The 17460-nt window shown below is 40.0% G+C and overlaps 1 protein-coding gene across 11 annotated transcripts; it reads left to right on the plus strand.

The window, feature by feature from the left end:
* The first annotated feature begins 783 nt into the window (after nucleotides 1-783).
* PCMT1 (protein-L-isoaspartate (D-aspartate) O-methyltransferase) lies at nucleotides 784-17260 on the plus strand. Of its 11 annotated transcripts, none has more exons than XM_081854382.1 (9): nucleotides 784-1031; nucleotides 7908-8012; nucleotides 8326-8357; nucleotides 9342-9446; nucleotides 11068-11188; nucleotides 11919-12004; nucleotides 12625-12794; nucleotides 14600-14697; nucleotides 16471-17260. In XM_081854382.1, exons 1-9 carry the CDS (start codon nucleotides 977-979, stop codon nucleotides 16497-16499), a joined length of 801 nt encoding a protein of 266 aa, XP_081710508.1. In that variant the 5' UTR covers nucleotides 784-976; the 3' UTR covers nucleotides 16500-17260. The 11 variants fall into 11 exon arrangements, 6 of the variants coding, with proteins under 6 accessions (XP_081710508.1, XP_081710506.1, XP_081710509.1 ...); XR_014154465.1 differs by having other exon boundaries at nucleotides 789-1031; nucleotides 14525-14709; XR_014154466.1 differs by having other exon boundaries at nucleotides 789-1031; nucleotides 14593-14709.
* Nucleotides 17261-17460: the final 200 nt, after the last annotated feature.

The following is a 17460-nucleotide window of genomic DNA, read 5'->3' on the forward strand; positions in this document are numbered from 1 at the left end:
AGTCGCAACTTAGTGGGCACTGGCTGTTCTCAGGGGTGTTGAGGGCTTGTTTGCCATTTTTGTAGTGCATTTTCTCATTGGATGTGTTGTCTCTCCCAGCTGAGCACACACCAGATCTATCAGCAATTCCACAAACATTCCCCAGCCCTATCGTTTTAGTGGGCAACATCCTTGTAGCCCCTTTCTGTTGTTTCCACTGTCTCTTTTTGTATGTCACTGATTTTTTTTGTTTTGTTAGGATTTTCTCTATGTTGTACCCAGTGCTGGGATTGGTGGGCTATGAATCTTTTTTCTTGATACATAAAAATCATGTGGCCCCATTACATATACTGTATGTCCTATGTGCCGCCGCCACCACCACACGACAGAAAGCGTTTTGCGTCCAGCCAGGCGCGTATGTTGCGCTTTGCTCCCTGCCAGCGACGCTGCGAGACTTTTCACCCCCTAAAACTGAGCTCTGCCTCAAAAGCCTAACCACATTGCACTGCAAATAAAACTGCAAATGTGCCTTATGGGCCAGGCCACGGTTATTTATAGCCCGACAGGAGAACCAGTCACATGCTTCCGTTTAAAGGAGCAGCCAGCTTCCCACAACCTCGGCTGCGAAGCCCCTCGCCGTCCTCCGCAACCCCAAGAACCCAGCCTGCTACCCCGCCCCTCCGCTCATCACCAAGAGGTTCCCCCCTTCCCGGCCCGCTCCCCTTTATTCCATGTACTGCGCCTGCGCACACCAGCCGCGGTTGCCCGGCGGCGGCGCCCGTTCAGAATGTCGAGCGCGCGGGGGGGCGGGGGAGCAGCCCCTCCCTCCGGCGGACGCGAGGCGGCGGCAGCGGCGGCGGCGGCAGCTGCTGCTGCGGGAGGGAAGGAGGCGGCGCCTGTGTCGGCGCTGGAGGTTGTGTCCTTCCTGGGGAAACTGCTGTGCGCAGTCGCGGCACTGAAGGCGGCTCTCTACCTGCTCCGCAGAGTCTGTCTAGCTATGGCCTGGAAGTCAGGAGGCGCCAGTCACTCCGAGCTCATCCACAACCTCCGCAGTGAGTGCGCGTCTGTGGTGTGCGCGCCGGGGCCGGCGGCCGAGGAAGGGGGTGGGAGGAGGAGGAGGCAGAAGGAGGGGCCAGGGCGCGCGCAGTCCATTCATGTACCACACATACACAAGCGCGCGCGCGCGCGAACCCCGTCGCTAGGGAGTGACCGTTAGTTGTCGGCCCTCAGAAGCGCGCGCTGGGGTGCCTTCGCCAACGGCCTTCGCGCCTGGCGGCTGCTGGAGACGTGGGCGGGTGGGAGGTCGCGAGCACCGCGAGGGGGGGGGGGAGAGAGAAAAGAGAGTCCCCGCAGTCGAGCGGGTGTGTCTCGGTGCGGCGGGAGCTTGCTTGAGGGCGGTGGCTGCTGTCGCCACTACTGGAAGAGAGCAGGGCTGAGTCCCTCCGCTGTTTCGCAAGCGGGGAAGCGGCAGCCTCGGCTGTCCACCCAGCTTCGCCGCTGGGCCCGCCAGTCGTGGTAGAGGTGCCTCTCTCTCTCTCTCTCTCCCGGTTCCGTTTCCGCTTCCCGCGTCTTAAGGGGGAAGGCAGCTAAACGGCCGGCTCTCAGCTGTGAGCATCGCGCATCGGACCTGCCAAACGCCCTTTTTATATAAAATAAATAAACATTATGCGGGTTACCTACTGCAGCAGGCATGTGTTATGTAGTTTCCCACCCACAGGTAAACAACCGATGCATAGCTCACAAAAGCCGGAAAGTTCCAGGTTTTTCAAGTCGTTAAAGGCAAAGTTAGGTTTCAGGTTCATGTGACTGCAGAGAAGAATGAAAGCATCTAAATCTAAAATGTCCCTTGGATAGTGTGGCAGCTGCTCTTTCGCTCTCCCCTCAGTCATTATGCAACCGTCTAGTGAGTCTCTTGGGGTGCTTCTCTTCGGTTCAGCTGTTAACATCTTTGTTTGCCTGGGAGCCGCCACCCATGTTAATGTGTGCTGCAAATGCGAATCCCATAATGAGAAAGTTGGATGAAATGGATAATTTGTTGTTTTTATTTATTTACAATAATTGATTAACAGCCTAATAAAAAAAATGTCACTTATTGGTGCACACAAAACAGATATCAATATACAATTCAACAAAATTTAAAAGCAGGTACGCATAACTTGTTTACATGGCCGGGTAGGCTTGCTGAAACAAAAGTTTTTAGTTGGTGTCTAAAGCAACATAATGAAGGTGTTTGTTCAGTGCAGGTTTTGTGCATTGAAGCTGTGGAAGTAGGCACATAAGGGGCTAGATGACCCCACAGACAAACTGCTCCCAAGCTGTTACGGGCTTTATATGCTAATAGTAAGACCTTGAATTTGGCCTAATAGCAAATCAGCAGCTAGTGCAGTTCTTTGAGTTGCAGTGTAATATGCTAGTAGGTTCTCACTCCTGTCAGCGATAATGCTATAGCATTCTGCTCTGACTGCATCTTTCAGAGCAATCGCAAGGGAAGCCCTGTATATATCATACTTTAGTAATCCACTTTCAGAATTACTAATTCCCTGGGTTTCTTTGGGCAAGCTATCCTAGTTGAGGAATGGCTGAAGCTGGTAGAAGGTGCTCCTAGCTACGGAGATCACCTGAGCCTAGTTAGTGAGAGCTGGGTCCAAGAATAACTCCAGATCATGTACCTACATCTTCTGAGCAAGTGTAACTCCCATCCTTGGAGGCAACGTGCCCATTTCTGCGACACAGGAACCACTCACCCACAGAGCCTCAGCCTTGCTTGGATCAAAGTTCTGTTTATTTGTCCTCATCCAGCCTACCATTGCATCCAGGCACTAGGCCGCCGCTTGTGCAGCCTCTCCTGTATCAGATTTTATTGAGAAATAGAGCTGAGTGTTCTAATAGTCTTTTTATATTCTTTTTCTTACCCTGAGACCATCTTTTGAGGAGTGGGAAAGGCATACAATAAATTATTATCAGCACCTTGCTTCAGATGTCCTAATGACCATTCCTAGCAGCTTCATATAGATATTAAACAACATTGGTGATAGTATAACACCCTGTGTCACTGTCATGGGATCAAAAACCAGTTCCCTAGTCTTACTTTCTGGACTCGGTCCTGTAGGTAAAATTGCAACCCCCCGTAAGCTATTTAGGAGGATAGCATGGTTAATGGTAGCAAAGGAAGGACTTATTCCTCTTCTCCCTTTCTCAGTAAAAGTGATTTATCAGGGCAGCCAAGGCAGATTTGGTCACATGGCCAGGCCTAAACCCAGATTGGAATCAGTAGATAAACAGCATCCATAAATGCTTACTGGCACCTCCCCCCCCCCAATGTTAAAAGTGTGGCACTTACTGTATCAACTTCATGGTGAATTCTGGCACAGGGTTGATTTCTTTAGGAGTGGGTGTTGTTTCTTTCAAGTCAGGGATCACCTCCTCACACTATGAAGTGTTAACCATGCCCTCAGTCCAGCCAGTCACACCCCTCTGCTAGATTTAATAAGCCAAGAAGGAGCCATGGTTGGGCACAGAGCAGCAGCTGCATAAATCGAAAGTAATCTCACAACATAAGACAATCTGCGGTAGTGATACCACAAATATAAATTAATGATGTCATTTGTTTGATGGAGTTGTGATTTTTGTTTATTAAAGCATTTGGGGCTATTACTAAATTATATGGGTTTGTACAAAAAGCACCCAAATAAATGAGCAGCAGAACTCAAAAGTAAGAATTCCCATTCCTGTTCCATGAAGTATTTTACAGGAGAAGCTGGTTGGAAAAGATTTATAGGTCTTAGTCAAAAATCATTTGCAGCAGCTCTTGCTGTCTGTTCCTGTTTTCGTATTGCAACTAAGCAAATAGCTTTAGTATCCTGTTTGTCATATTTGGGAATGTAGCAAGTGATTTAAAGAGCAGAGTGAAAAACAGTTGGAATTTTTTTGAGATTTGTTTTATATTACATTGTATCTTAATACTTTTCCTGTTATATATGTCTATAAACTCATTATAGGACAGCAGCTTTTAAATTTTTGGAGGCAGTTTTAGTATGTGTCAGTCTCTACTTGCGAAATAATACTGATAATTTTTATTTATTTATTCCCCGCCCATCTGGCTGGGTTACCCCAGCCACTCTGGGCGGCTTCCAACACATATAAAAACACAAAGAACATCAAATATTAATAGTAACAATCTGATATAATGTAAAAAAGTCACAACATATCAAATAAAGCAATATTCAATAATCCATTAAAATCTAATAGTAAGCAGTTGTTTACCATAAATAAATTGGGCATGTGGCTTTTTTTATGCCTCTGACAACAGAGGAATTAGACTGCCAAGACCACATAACTCCGGTCCTGAAAGACCTACATTGGGTTCCAGTACTTTTCCGAGCACATTTCAAAGTGTTGGTGCTGACCTTTAAAGCCCTAAACGGCCTTAGCCCAGTATACCTGAGGAGCGTCTCTACCCCCATCATTCACTGAGGTCCAGCTCCAAGGGCTTTCTGGTGGTTCCCTCACTGCGAGAAGCGAAGTTCCAGGGAACCAGGCAGAGGACCTTCTCGGTAGTGGTGCCCGCCCTATGGAATGCCCTCTCATCAGATGTCAAGGAAATAAACAACTATCTGACTTTTAGAAGACATCTGAAGGCAGCCCTGTTTAGGGAAGTTTTTAATGTTTGTTGATTGTATTTTTTATATTTTGTTGGAAGCCGCCCAGAGTGGCTGGGGAAACCCAGCCAGATGGGTGGGGTTTTATTTATTTATTTATTTGAGTGTACTTCTATAAAGGAAACATAACTTTGCAACATTCTGACTTCAACAGCACATGCATAGTTATATTTTATGACTGTGTATGTCCATAACACTCATTTTATTTTGTTTCTTATTTATCTATTTCCAGTATTTTATACTTATCCTTTGTAGAAAAATATGCGTAGGTAGCCAAAAGGATCTAGGTCAATAAATATACAAAAATAATAATTAAGTGCAGAACAGGAGTCAAAGACAACACCAGAAAGATTTAACTTAAGGAATTTAAATTTAACTAAAAAGAGAAGGTATGCTGAAGTTAATCTTTTCTGCCTGACCTGCCAAATATTTAAAAACATTTCTCTGTTAAGAACATATGGCTTCCTCCACCAACCCATCACTGGAAAATCAATGATACTGTCTAGCAAAGCAATAGCGTTTCCTGAGAATAGTGTAGGGAAGGTGGGCTTGTGTTATTTCTCTCCCTACGCCCCTCTCTTATTCTTGATGTTGTAGGGATGAAGAGTTAAAAGCTACATCATAGTTTATTAATAAGGTAGGGGTGTGAGCAGGGACTTAAATAAGCTGCAGATTTGTTTCAGAACCTTTTGCAACATAAATATGTATGGTGCTTGCAGGCAGGACAACAGCATGATGTAGTTTGAATTCTGCTACTAAATAATGAATATGACTCTTAGTACTTAAAAACCTTGGAAAGTGTTACATAAATTCTAGTGCTGCTTTGCAAATTTTGGATGACAATTTCAGAATGATTTTCCCAACCCTAAAAATGATAGAAATGTGATAAAATGAAATAGTAAATATCCAGAAATGTGACACAGATAGGGTGGTATTCAGCTAGGTATTAGTGAACTCATTGAGATTAATGAGCATGACTAAATATTATTTTAGAACCTGATTCTTCCCCTGTAAAATCATGCTCAATTGTCGTTTTTAAAACTTCTGATCAAGAAGCTAACCAATCACTATGTCAAAGAGCACATTTACTTTCAAAATTCACCCTTAAAATCATTCTAGTTTGAAGTCTAGGAAAAAAATGATCTGAAAAATATATCTAGGCTCTTACAAAGCTCTGTTTTCTGTTGCAGCTACTAGTATGTGTTTTTGAACTTGTTTTTCAGGAACTCTCTAAAAAAAGAAAGATTTTTTTTTACTAGTAGATAGTGCTCCACATCTGGGGTGAAATGTTAGTTATCAGACTGTTATTTTTCTCCCCTCCCCCCTAGTCATTTCCAGATTTAAAAAAAACCTGTTTTTCAAAATGAAATGTATTGGTGTTCCAACCCCCTTGCCTATGACTATTTTGTTCATTCTCACAGCAAAGTTGAACATATTATGGGTTTGAAGATTATTAAACAATTCATAGTTTCTTTAACTCTCTTCTCAGGTTTATCTATAACTTGTACTATTGCTGAACCACAATACAGTAGTGTAGTTCTTATTTTACGACATAGTTGGGAAGAGACCATAGTTCAGTACCTGAGCGCATTATTTCACACAAAAGGTTCCCAGTTCAATCCCTGGCACCACCTGTTAAGTGGGTCAGGTAGCAGATGAGAAAGACATCTGCCTGAGACTCTGGAGCTGCCAATCAAAGTAGACAGAACTGGACTATGTGGACAAATAGTCCAACCTGGAATAAGGCAGTTTTTATTATCTTAGATGTTGCATAATTATTTCTAATGCAAGAATATAATTCTGCAATCCACAGAAACAGGGACAAGCCTTAATTAGTTTAAAGTGAGGTAAGGAAGCTAAAGCAATATTTTAAGGAATAGGGACCATAGAGGTACTGTATTCTAATAATGAAACACGGTTATCATATTTAGTTGTAAATCTATTTTTATGCTGTTGCAGATGTACTCTGAAGCTTTTCTCATTTGTTCTTCTAAAAAATGGGAGGTTAGGAACTGGTTGACCAAAAAATAAATAAAACAACACACTTATTGAGGGGGTGGGAACCAGCATGACTTGGTCTCAGCACTAAACATGTGCTGATATAATGCTTGTCAACAAAGGTACCATAGTCCCAGCCACTAAATCGGTAATCAAGGCAGGCAGGAACTGGATTGTACATTGTGGATGTTAATTCAATTTTTCCTCATTGACAACTATGCTGAAATAAGATTAGAAGATACACTCTCAGGGTAAAGCCCCATCTAGAGTTCACATATTTTCTTTCTGTGGCACATTTTTCAGAGTGTGGAACTGAAGAGACTCAGATGTGTTGATACACATTGGATTTGTCAGGCTTTATATAACTCAAAGAGCTTCAGTGGTCTATTCTTTGCTGTGTTAGAACAAGTATAGCTGAATTTTGGTTACATGTGTTCTCTGCTGCAGTCCCATTCCTGCCTGTATTTCAGTGCTCTATGTGCTTAGCTGCTCTGCTAAAGAAGAACTTAGGAAATGTGGCACATAACCTTAGCAAGGGGGGATCAATCCAGAAACAGTCAATCACAGGCCAAAGTCCTAGATGAGGAATTTGTCCGAACAGGCAAGACTAATATTTGGCCCACCCCAAAATTCAGGTTTTATCTGGAAGCTCTTACACCCAGGCCATCTCTAGAATAACAAAGGGACTGGCAGGGATAGGATAAAGCGCTTTCCCCACTCTGAACCCTTAAATAGCTGACTGTAGCAATAACATCAGCACTACGCAGTCCAGAAGACTCGTAGTCCAACTCCTAATTTATTTTGACAGTGGGTTTTCATAGTAATGTTGAAGTGATGAATTTCAGCTTCCATAATTTGCAGATAAACTAGCATGGGCATAATGTATATCATTGCTGTAGGCTATATTTTAAAGTAGCATCTTCCTGAAGTTCCCCGATGTGAGTTGGTTTACTTCAGAGCCACTGAAGAAGGGAAAAGCCAAAACATTTTGCTATAAGAAAGTAATCTCTTTTTTATAATCTCTTTTGTAATAAATATACTGTATTGTTTCAGTAATTAACTCAATCCTTCCTGGATTCATAGCAGACATTTGCATTACTGTTTGATGCTTGAAAAATTCTCTCCTATAAACCTTTACAACTGAGCATTGCATCAATTGACTGACCACTTGTGTGTTTTTTCTGAAGACTGTGGTACATTTTATTTTGTAGTTTCAGTATAATGGTATTGTGGAATAATATTCCCTTATATTTTGATTTGCCTTTCTTCCAGAAAATGGAATAATCAAGTCAGATAAAGTATTTGAAGTAATGCTTGCAACAGACCGCTGCCATTATGCAAAATGCAACCCATATATGGATTCTCCTCAATCAATAGGTATGAAAATTATGTATTCAAAGTCTTTAACGATGACTAAAAGCTTTATTTTCCTAAGGCCTTGTTGTGTTGAACCAAAGATGAACTGTTCCAGAAGTGTTGCAAATGCCATCTCGGTAGTCAAGATAACTCCACAATTAATTGGCTGCTGTTGTAGCAATGATTTGCTCTTGGAAACTGTTTCTTTGTCATTATAATACTTCAGAAATGATATATCTAAGTCTTCGTTTGTTGGCTAGCAAAGGTGCTGATGTTGAACATTTTGATAAGTGAGCTGTTTTGTTACTCATATCATTCTTTAAATGTTTTATAGGATTTCAAGCAACAATCAGTGCTCCACACATGGTAAGCGTTATATTTATATACTGTCAGCCTGCCTCCTTTAACAACTAAACTTTCATTTTCCTCTTTCTACCCTGATGACACACCCCAGTGTAGTACATGGCAGGGGGAACCCTAATGCTTACCCCCCACACCCTTTTTAAGTTATGGGTAGGTAGCCGTGTTGGTCTGCCATAGATACACTGAAACTGAAACAGTTTCAGTGTATCTGAAGAAGTGTGCATGCACATGAAAGCTCATACTAATGACAAACGTAGTTGGCCTCAAGGTGGTACTGGAAGGATTTTTTTTAATTTTGTTTCGACCCTTTTTAAGGATACTGTTAGTTGTTAGTGGTTTAAGAAGGTAGGTTTTTTTCCTCTCCCTCATGTTTTTCTTTGTGGGTGGGGTTGGCTTCCAACTGTGACACCCGTTAACATTCCATATCATAGTTGCTGTCAATAGTAGACTTGATTGATAGATTCATAGCCTGCCTGGCACAAGTTTCTTTTGAATGCTTTTCTGTCTTTCTGTGTCTAGGCTCATTCTGTAAGCTCAATAGATTTTATTAGGGTTTATAGAGAAAAATACAAAACTTAATAGCAAATATTAAGCTCATGGGTTCTTGTCAGATAACCTTTGGGGGGCCTAAAAGCTATTTTTCATTTAGTAACATATTTCTGTGTATCCTGGGCTTGATCCTCTGAACTGTTATTGTGTAAATGGACAATTCTGAAATCAAATTTGGGTAGCTAAAGGGTTTGGGGATCTTTTTACATTTACAAATTGACAGTTGGCATACTTATCTTTATGTGGTTTGAAACCGCAGCTCTTAAATTGTGAAATTGTTTGATATCTATAAGAGCTTGATTGAGTTCAGTTACTGGATTCTCTGTAGGGAATTGCATAGTTTGAATTCTTTATGAAAGAACATAAAATCATAGCATTGTACATTGGGCGAAACCAAAAGTAAAATACCAACATCTTTTCCTTTTTCCCTTCGGTCAGCATGCATATGCTCTAGAACTCCTATATGAACAATTACATGAAGGAGCCAAAGCCCTTGATGTAGGATCTGGAAGTGGAATTCTTTCTGCATGCTTTGCACGAATGGTGAGAGGACAATTCTTAACCACTTACGATAAATATATGACTCTTGTTAGGTTTCTGTGTGCATTACAAAATGCTTTATTTTTTATGTCTTTACAAGAGAATTGCAAGGACTTGATTCTGATATTATTTTATACTTTTAGAAGGATAGGTCTTTTGTGGTATCTTTACACCAATGCCTTACTGTTTCAATAAAGTCCAGCTCATAAAGAACATGAAGCAATACTAGCTCAAATCAGCTCATATTTTTGTTTTTTGTATTTAATGCCACCTAATAGTTGGATTGAATATTTTGAAGAAAGAACAGCCTATGAAGTATGGAAGTACTCCATTCTGGGGCAAGTTCCTGTGTAATGCTTAGTAATTATAACCGGAAAAAGGATGCTTTAAAACAGGGCTAGGGATCCTCAGGGCTAAGGGATCCCTTCAGACCTCTCTGTCTGGCTCTTGGGACTCTTCCCCAGCGAAGCCCATCCTCAGACCTCACTGGCCCTGCTCTGCACCCTCCTTAAGTGCTTTTACCTTGCTGGAATATGCATTGTGAAAATGCCTCTTGTCTGCCTGGGTAGAAGATGCAGAGATGTGTAGAAGCATTTGACTTGTATGTGGCTGGAATAAAGCTTACTGTACAAATGTAAGAATTGCATTCATTGCTCTGCTGACTTGTTGCCTCTGGCCCATTGACCATCAGCATGCAGGTTCCCCAGAAGGTTGCTCATGAGGCATTCATGCTGCAAAATGTTTCACATCCCCACTTCAATACCTTCCTCAGTGATTTTTCTTGCTGATCATGTAAGAAAGCAAGCAGGGGTGTGCAGGATTTTCTGTTTCTATTTTCTTTTGCAGAGTGTGTGATGTGTATGACATGCCATTAATATAGAAGTAGACTCCAGACTCTGCATTCTTTTTTTAACATCAACTTGCAACATGGAACACACTCTTATTTTTTTTAAAAAGCCCACCATATTTCTTTCCCATTATCTTGTAAGAAAATAAGAACTGCCAAGGTCCATCTAGTTCAGTATTCCTTTTCCAGTTAGTGGCTTCTTTCCATCATCTCAGTATATCTTAAGAAACCCTGAACTTTAAAAAAGTTGCCTTGTCACCTGTGTAATCCTGCTTAGGCGAATCAGCAGTCAATACTTGTGCTGAACAGATTATATTCTATTACATTTCAAATGCCAATAGAATGTTAAGTTTAAAAAAAAGTTCTGTACATAACAAAATAAGTTGCTATTCATGTATTTCATAGTAAAACTGCTAACATGCAGCACTGGTTTGAGGCCTTAAAATATTCATATCTTCTTGGAATGTTAATTACAATATATTAATATGGAAAAAAATATTGGGAAATGACTTCGTAAGTATGGACCATGAGAAACTCTAAAGTATTTATGGCAATAACTTTATTAGAAGAAACTTGCATGCCAAACATTCTAAGGCAAAATGGATGTGGTGAAACTGGGGGAAGAGAAACAGATAGACAGATAATAGGAAAAACCCGTATTAGGTTTTATCCTTCATCTCCTGTAGCCTTTGCTTATAACTTCAATTGAAAGTAAAAGTAAGAAACTGAATACATACATAGTACATTCCATACCAAAATAAACCTGTTTCGTTTCAGGTTGGTCCCAAAGGACAAGTTGTAGGAATTGATCATATCAAAGAGTTGGTAGATGACTCAATAAATAATGTTAAAAAGGACGATCCCCTATTGTTATCTTCAGGAAGAGTGAAACTGATTGGTAAGTACTGGAGTATATTAACAGTAAAAAATAGGTATAGGAATATGCTTGTTCAATGCAGGGTCTTACTTTTTGTAGTAGGTTTTCTATGAAATATAAACAACTAGAGTAGTTAGGTTTACTATCCAATTTATATAATTTTATTTAATTATTATGTTTACTTTTTGATGGGGTTTTTAAAAACAAAAACCTTCCAAGCCCACTAATAACTTCATTTTCAGTTACATGTGCTTAGGTCTGTAATCTTTTGCAAGCTACTGTGCTTAGTGACCAGGTCATTGGATCCGATCTAAGAAGTTTAGCGTTGGCACAGGGAGTCATAGCCTTTCAAACTAGGTTTCATTTGTGGGTCCACTCTGTAAAAGTGTTTCCTCTTTATGGCACTGCAGTTGCACAAGAGCAGAAATCACTAGGAGCCCTTTCCAATCCTCATATACAGCTGCCTTTTGTTGTGTCCACATCTGGCTGCATTTAGTGAACTACTGCTGTTTGGTACTAATTCCCTGGGACCCAGGTCGTTCATTCCCAGTAGAAATTTCAGTTGGGAATCTGATTAAAATTTAGGAGGCTAATTATGGCTATTTTTAATTTCAACATTTTTTTGCTGGTTCCACATAAACTCATAAACTTAGTTAAGATTTCATCTATGAGTTCAGTGTCTTGAATAAGCTGAGGACAATATGAAGTCAGCTGTTCCTCATCCTTGTATATATCTTTTCCCCCCTTGTAGTGGGAGATGGAAGGTTGGGATATTCTGAAGAAGCTCCATATGATGCTATTCATGTAGGAGCTGCTGCACCAGTTGTTCCCCAAGCAGTAAGTGATTTATGCATATATATGGTACATATTGTTTGCTATGATTTTTCTTTATTAATTGAAATGATTAATTGGATGCTTATACCTGCTTTAAATGATGGGCTTTTTAATTAGATTTCATTAAATGAAACACATTCCAACAGTGGAATTTGATTTGGTATACTAATAGGTGATGTTGATGTTTTTTGGAATTGGGAGTGCTGGTGGTTTGGAAATGAAAAGCTTTGCACAGTGCAGGCCCAAATCCCTTTTAATTTTGTCAAGGCAAATAAAGACTGGGGCATTCCAAACTATCCCCTCTCCTTTTACCTTTTTCCAGAACTTAGCTTCCAGCAGTTTTTCAGGGGGAAGGGCTAGAACTGTGGGCTGTGTCTCAGACCATTAGACCTAAAAGCTCTTACCATCAAGGAGTATAATACAGTATTCTTTGTTATTTTACATTGTACAATAATCTTAGAGTTGTATCCAACTAAGTAATTAAGACTCAAGAGCAGGCCCACTGAAATTAATGGACCTAAATTAGTAATTTCCATTAATTTCAATGGGTCTGCTTTGAGTATAACTAACACTGCTTAGGAGTACACTTGCTGTGAATAATTAACTTTTTTTTTAATTTATAGCTTATAGATCAATTAAAGCCTGGTGGAAGGTTAATATTACCTGTTGGACCTGCTGGAGGAAACCAGATGCTGGAACAGTACGATAAGCTAGAAGATGGCAGTGTCAAAATGAAGCCTCTGATGGGAGTGATATATGTGCCTTTAACAGATAAGGAGAAGCAGTGGTCCAGGTGGAAGTGATTTTCTGTTCAACTTTCTTCTTCCACACACTTACACATACAAGGTGAAAGGGTCTTGAATCTTGATTCTTAAGACATAGCTTGCCAAGGCTGCTTTTGCTCCCTGCTTTCTGCTTGACTGTACCACCAAAAGCAACCTCTTGCATTGTTACATCACCACGTGCAAGTTTTTGTGTGTCTCATTAAATGCTGGGGAAAATACCATTGCATCGATTGCGTTTATTTCATTTTTCATTGTAACTTGTGTCTTCTTGAGGTTCTCTAGTATAAGCTAAAAATATTACCTACATTTTGAGACTAAAGTATTCCCAAAATACAAAGTTCTTATTGCTGTCTTGGGTTAGATTTTGATAAGTATGCATTATATGCAAGGTGCAATAGATCAGACTGTGTTTCACACTGCAAGTGTCTGCCTGACTTCTATAAAGGAAAGGGATTTCCCAGTTTTCAAAAGTTAAACATTGCTCAGAAACCTTTAGAGCAAGCAATCTAATTACGGATATTTTTACATCTTAGTTGTTTAGCTTTAAGACAAGTTCACTATAGTTGATCAAAAGCAACCCAAGCCAAATACTTTACATTTGCTATTTTAAAAGAAGATGGTATTGGATGTGTGATAATGTTTGTCATATTTTCTTCAAGCTGACAAACACTTCATTTTCAACAAGCTACCAGGTCTCAGAGATTTTTAACTTTGGGAGCTGTCAGGGTTTGTGGATAGCTTTGTAGTTTAGGGCACACATAACAGAGTAGTCAGTGCTAAAAGGGTGCCTATCATTAGCATGCATATGAATAAGCCAGCAGTCCTTCACTGCTGGCTAGATAGAAATGCTTGTGAACTGTCTTTGTTGATGAGACAAACACATGCCTGATTAGCTCTCCAAATCTATAAAGTTTTACTTTGACATTTAATAAAAATGTCACATTTCTGGACACTTTACAGCTATAGAAATGTCTGTGCAAAAATAAACTAATTAATTTTGCTTTTCTGCCTTCAATGGAAGGCCCACTGTTTTGTGAGAACAGTATTGAGCTACTGCGTAGCATACCGATAACTTCATGAATGAATTGCTGCTGACCAAAAGCTGCTACAGAAAGCTTGTTTCATATTCAGAGACCTAGATTCTGCTGAGCAAATTAATATTTGCTATTTGTTTAAATTCTGTATTAATATTTTATTGATGGATAGCCTTTGCTTCCGAAGTAGATTTAGTACAGCCTTATAACTTATTACTGCTACTAAAAAAACTGAGCCTATGACAAGCAACAGTTACCTCTAGGTTAGTGTGCAATTTCCCATTTTCACCAAAATAGTGTTTGGGGTTTTTTTGCTGATAATGGAGAGATAGCTCTACACAGCTAGTATAGGCTCTTAGCCTCAAAAAACTGCTGGCAACAGATGCATGGTATTCACATTCTCCCACTCAGTGAAGGTTGCATATTTGGTTATGTCCTTGTAATGTCCTGGGTAGAAGCAGAAACCTTCACCCCTGCAGTTGCTGTTTGGAAGGCAGATAGCTATATTTTCTGTTTTTATGTAATAGATAGATTAAGGAGATATGGTGTAGTGTGTCATAAAATAGGAAGGTCTTCTTTTCATTAAAATCTCCATTAAAGCTAAACACTTTTGAACTTAGCTATTAGTCTATCCATTATTTGAAAACTGACTGAAGTGCCTCAAACAGAACCTCCATTTGGAAATTGGTTATAAATATTGACAGATCTGAATGAAGCCTACTGAAGATCATGAAGGTGTTGCAACAGTCATTAATACAGATATTGCTTAAAGAATTTAGAAACATCAGAGCAACTGGAAGAAGATTCAGTTTACAAAAATGTCAGCTAGCACTCCCGAGATACAAGCTAACAGCTAGTGCAGTGAAGAAAATGCAGAGTGAGTAAGCTGGTCAGTAGGTTTTATGCTTACATTTCAATTAATCTCCATTATCTCCCTACCTGTAGGGATCAAGCCATGTGTCTAGTTATTTGCACATGGGACACTTCGTTGTGAGAGAAGCTGGATTGGGGCCAGTTCACATAACTGCTTTCTTTTCCCAAGCCTTACTTTTTACAGCACTCCGTTGTGGTGATAGATATGGCTGTCATCACAAGGTGATTGCATAAATCAGTCTATTTAAATACTGCTCATCAAAGTAATTGTATTTCAGAATGAGCTCACAAACTAAAATGTACATCCGTTTATTTGAATATATGTAAAATTCTAAAAGGTTTCAATTTGAACCACCACAAATATAATCATGAGGAAATCATATCAGGGTTGTGCTTCTGCTGCAAAAGTTCTTAAGCCACAAAAATGCAAGTCTCCAGAAGACCATGACCACAAGACACAATTCCACCTCAGATGTCCTTGCTGCTGCTCCTTTGCTCTGCTTTACACCCCAAATCATTGCATGGCTTTTTCTTGGATTATATTTCCCCCCACAACCAGTGACTGCACCAGAAAAAATGGGGGCACAGAAGGGGCTGAGCATATGGTGGGCGAGTTGTTTTCTGAAATTAACATAACAGAATATGCAAATGACAGCAAGGGGGAGGCATGTGGAGGTGGGTCAAGCTCCTTGTTTTGGGGGGGGACACTCCAAAGAGTTGATAGAGTAGCAGTAGTATGAAGTCGTGTATATGGTTTCTGACATTTATGTACGCTTTTACTTTGCCTGTTAGAAAGATACTTGAATACTGTATTTGTATAATCACTATTGATATAGAAGAAGCTACCCACATCTATTCCACTCTGAATCTTTGTCCTTGGCTTTAGGTCTTTCAGTGGTATAGGTACTATTTAGTCCTGGATCAGTTAAAATCAGTTGAGAAAGATGTTCTGAAAAACAAGCAGTATTTTATAATTTGTATTGCTCTGTGATTGGCTACTGCTTTGGTCCATGCCTCATCCTTATAACAGTGGAATCAAAGGCTCTGTTCTTTCTGGTTTGTGGATAGGGAACTATAGCTGAAGCAAAGTAACTAGTTCAAACCCCCTCAGCAAGTCCATGACTTGAACTGAACTCCTCAGATTTAAGTCTACCATATTGCGGGCAAACTAGACTTCAAGTGCAGATGCAGACCCTGTTTCCTTTTCAAAAAAACAAATTAGCATTAAGAGGCAATGAAAAGCAGCAGGAGTAGTTGAAGAGTTTAAGCCTTTCCTTGCTTGCTGTTTCTCAGCTAGATATATCCTCCTGCCACTCTCCACAAGGATCTCACAAACTCAATGCCTTGTTTGCCCCAGGGTGGTCTGCATTCCTCTGGACAGAACAGGGTCTCCCTGTTCACTGGATGGGGAGCCTGTTATCAACACTGTGAAGTCTAATTTTGAACTTAGGTTTCACATTTTGCAGCCTTTGGTGCAGGTTCTAAGAATAACTGGACTATAATGGCAAATGAATCTACAGTATATGGTTTACAGAGAGCTAAGGCATTCTCTAGAAAAAAGGTAGTCTTGTGATTTTACAGCTAATGGTATTTTAAATGACATTGACGGAAGCATAGGTGGTATTTTTGCTTTGATTTATGTGCACTACTAGTTTGATGTTCTTGACCCTTCTTTTGGCTTAAGTACCTTAACAGGCTTGTGCAATTTTGCTGCAGTATCTGAGAACGAGTTTAATTTTGAGGAGTTAAACTTGTAATTTTTGTCTTCTTTTTGCAGGGATGAAATGTAAAAGCTACGTCATCTGACCCAAACATAGTGTTAACAGTGGACTGCTCATCTCCAATTCTTAAAAGCTTTTCAAAACCAACAGCATTGCAGCTTGTTTTGGACTTTGTTACACTGTTATCAGCATGGAAAAGTGTGGTGTTTTTTATTTTGTAGAAGTTAATGCAAGTTTGATAATGAACTGATGGAAAGTTTAAATTTGGGCAAATGTTTCTTTTCAACATGCCCTTATTTTCACCTGTTTAAAGAAGTGAAATATGTCTGCAGAAAGCCAGACAGACCTGCAATTTGTTATCTTCTTTATTTTGGATTGGGAAACGTTCTGAACACTTCTTTCAGCTCCAGTGTTCGTCCATCAAACCGCTTATCTGCACTTTCTGACACTACATGCACACTATATGGTTCCTGTGTTCAGCTGTCTTCTAGATGCTACTAAAATGAGATGAAGTTCTTCAAAGCTTTCAGCGTGGTGTCATAGACTAGCATGTAGTATATACAATCAGCTGCTTTCTTCCCTTTAAAAATCAGATATCGTGTATATAAACTTCAAGACATCAGAAGTGACAGCTCTTGTTGAATACACTGCTGTTCAAGATGGACATAACTGACATAGTTTTCTCCCTTTTACTTGTAGAATAACTTAGAGGTTTATAGTAGAGTATTGTTTGCAAATTTGATGTACCTGAATTTAAAACTGTATAACAAATACTGTGTAAGCTATGTCCTAATCATTGAACAGTTTATGCAATGCTGCTTTGCCAAATAAAATTCAAAACAAAAAGGGTTTGCAAGTGCTATTTTTAATGAGAAAGTCTGGGTAGTTGACCCATTTGCTAAACATTAGAAAAGACTTGAAACACATGTTCACTTTCTCCTGTTGTACCTGCAAGGAGACACTTCCTTTTTTAAAAAAAGCAACTCGCCTTGAGTGCTTATTGTAACAGAACGGTGTGGTTTTGTGTGCAGCTGTTGCTACCTATC

This window comes from Podarcis erhardii, assembly GCF_964252035.2.
Source record: "Podarcis erhardii genome assembly, chromosome: 3".
Lineage (NCBI taxonomy): Eukaryota > Metazoa > Chordata > Lepidosauria > Squamata > Lacertidae > Podarcis > Podarcis erhardii.

What these genes read in the sequence shown, in the direction of transcription:
- PCMT1 (XM_081854382.1), top strand. Translation starts at nt 977, where the DNA reads ATGGCCTGGAAGTCAGGAGGCGCCAGTCACTCCGAGCTCATCCACAAC. An exon ending in GGATTCTCCTCAATCAATAG is followed by an intron (nt 8,013 to 8,325) that starts GTATGAAAATTA and finishes AATGTTTTATAG; the next exon opens with GATTTCAAGCAACAATCAGT. An exon ending in TGCAGTGAAGAAAATGCAGA is followed by an intron (nt 14,698 to 16,470) that starts GTGAGTAAGCTG and finishes TTCTTTTTGCAG; the next exon opens with GGATGAAATGTAAAAGCTAC.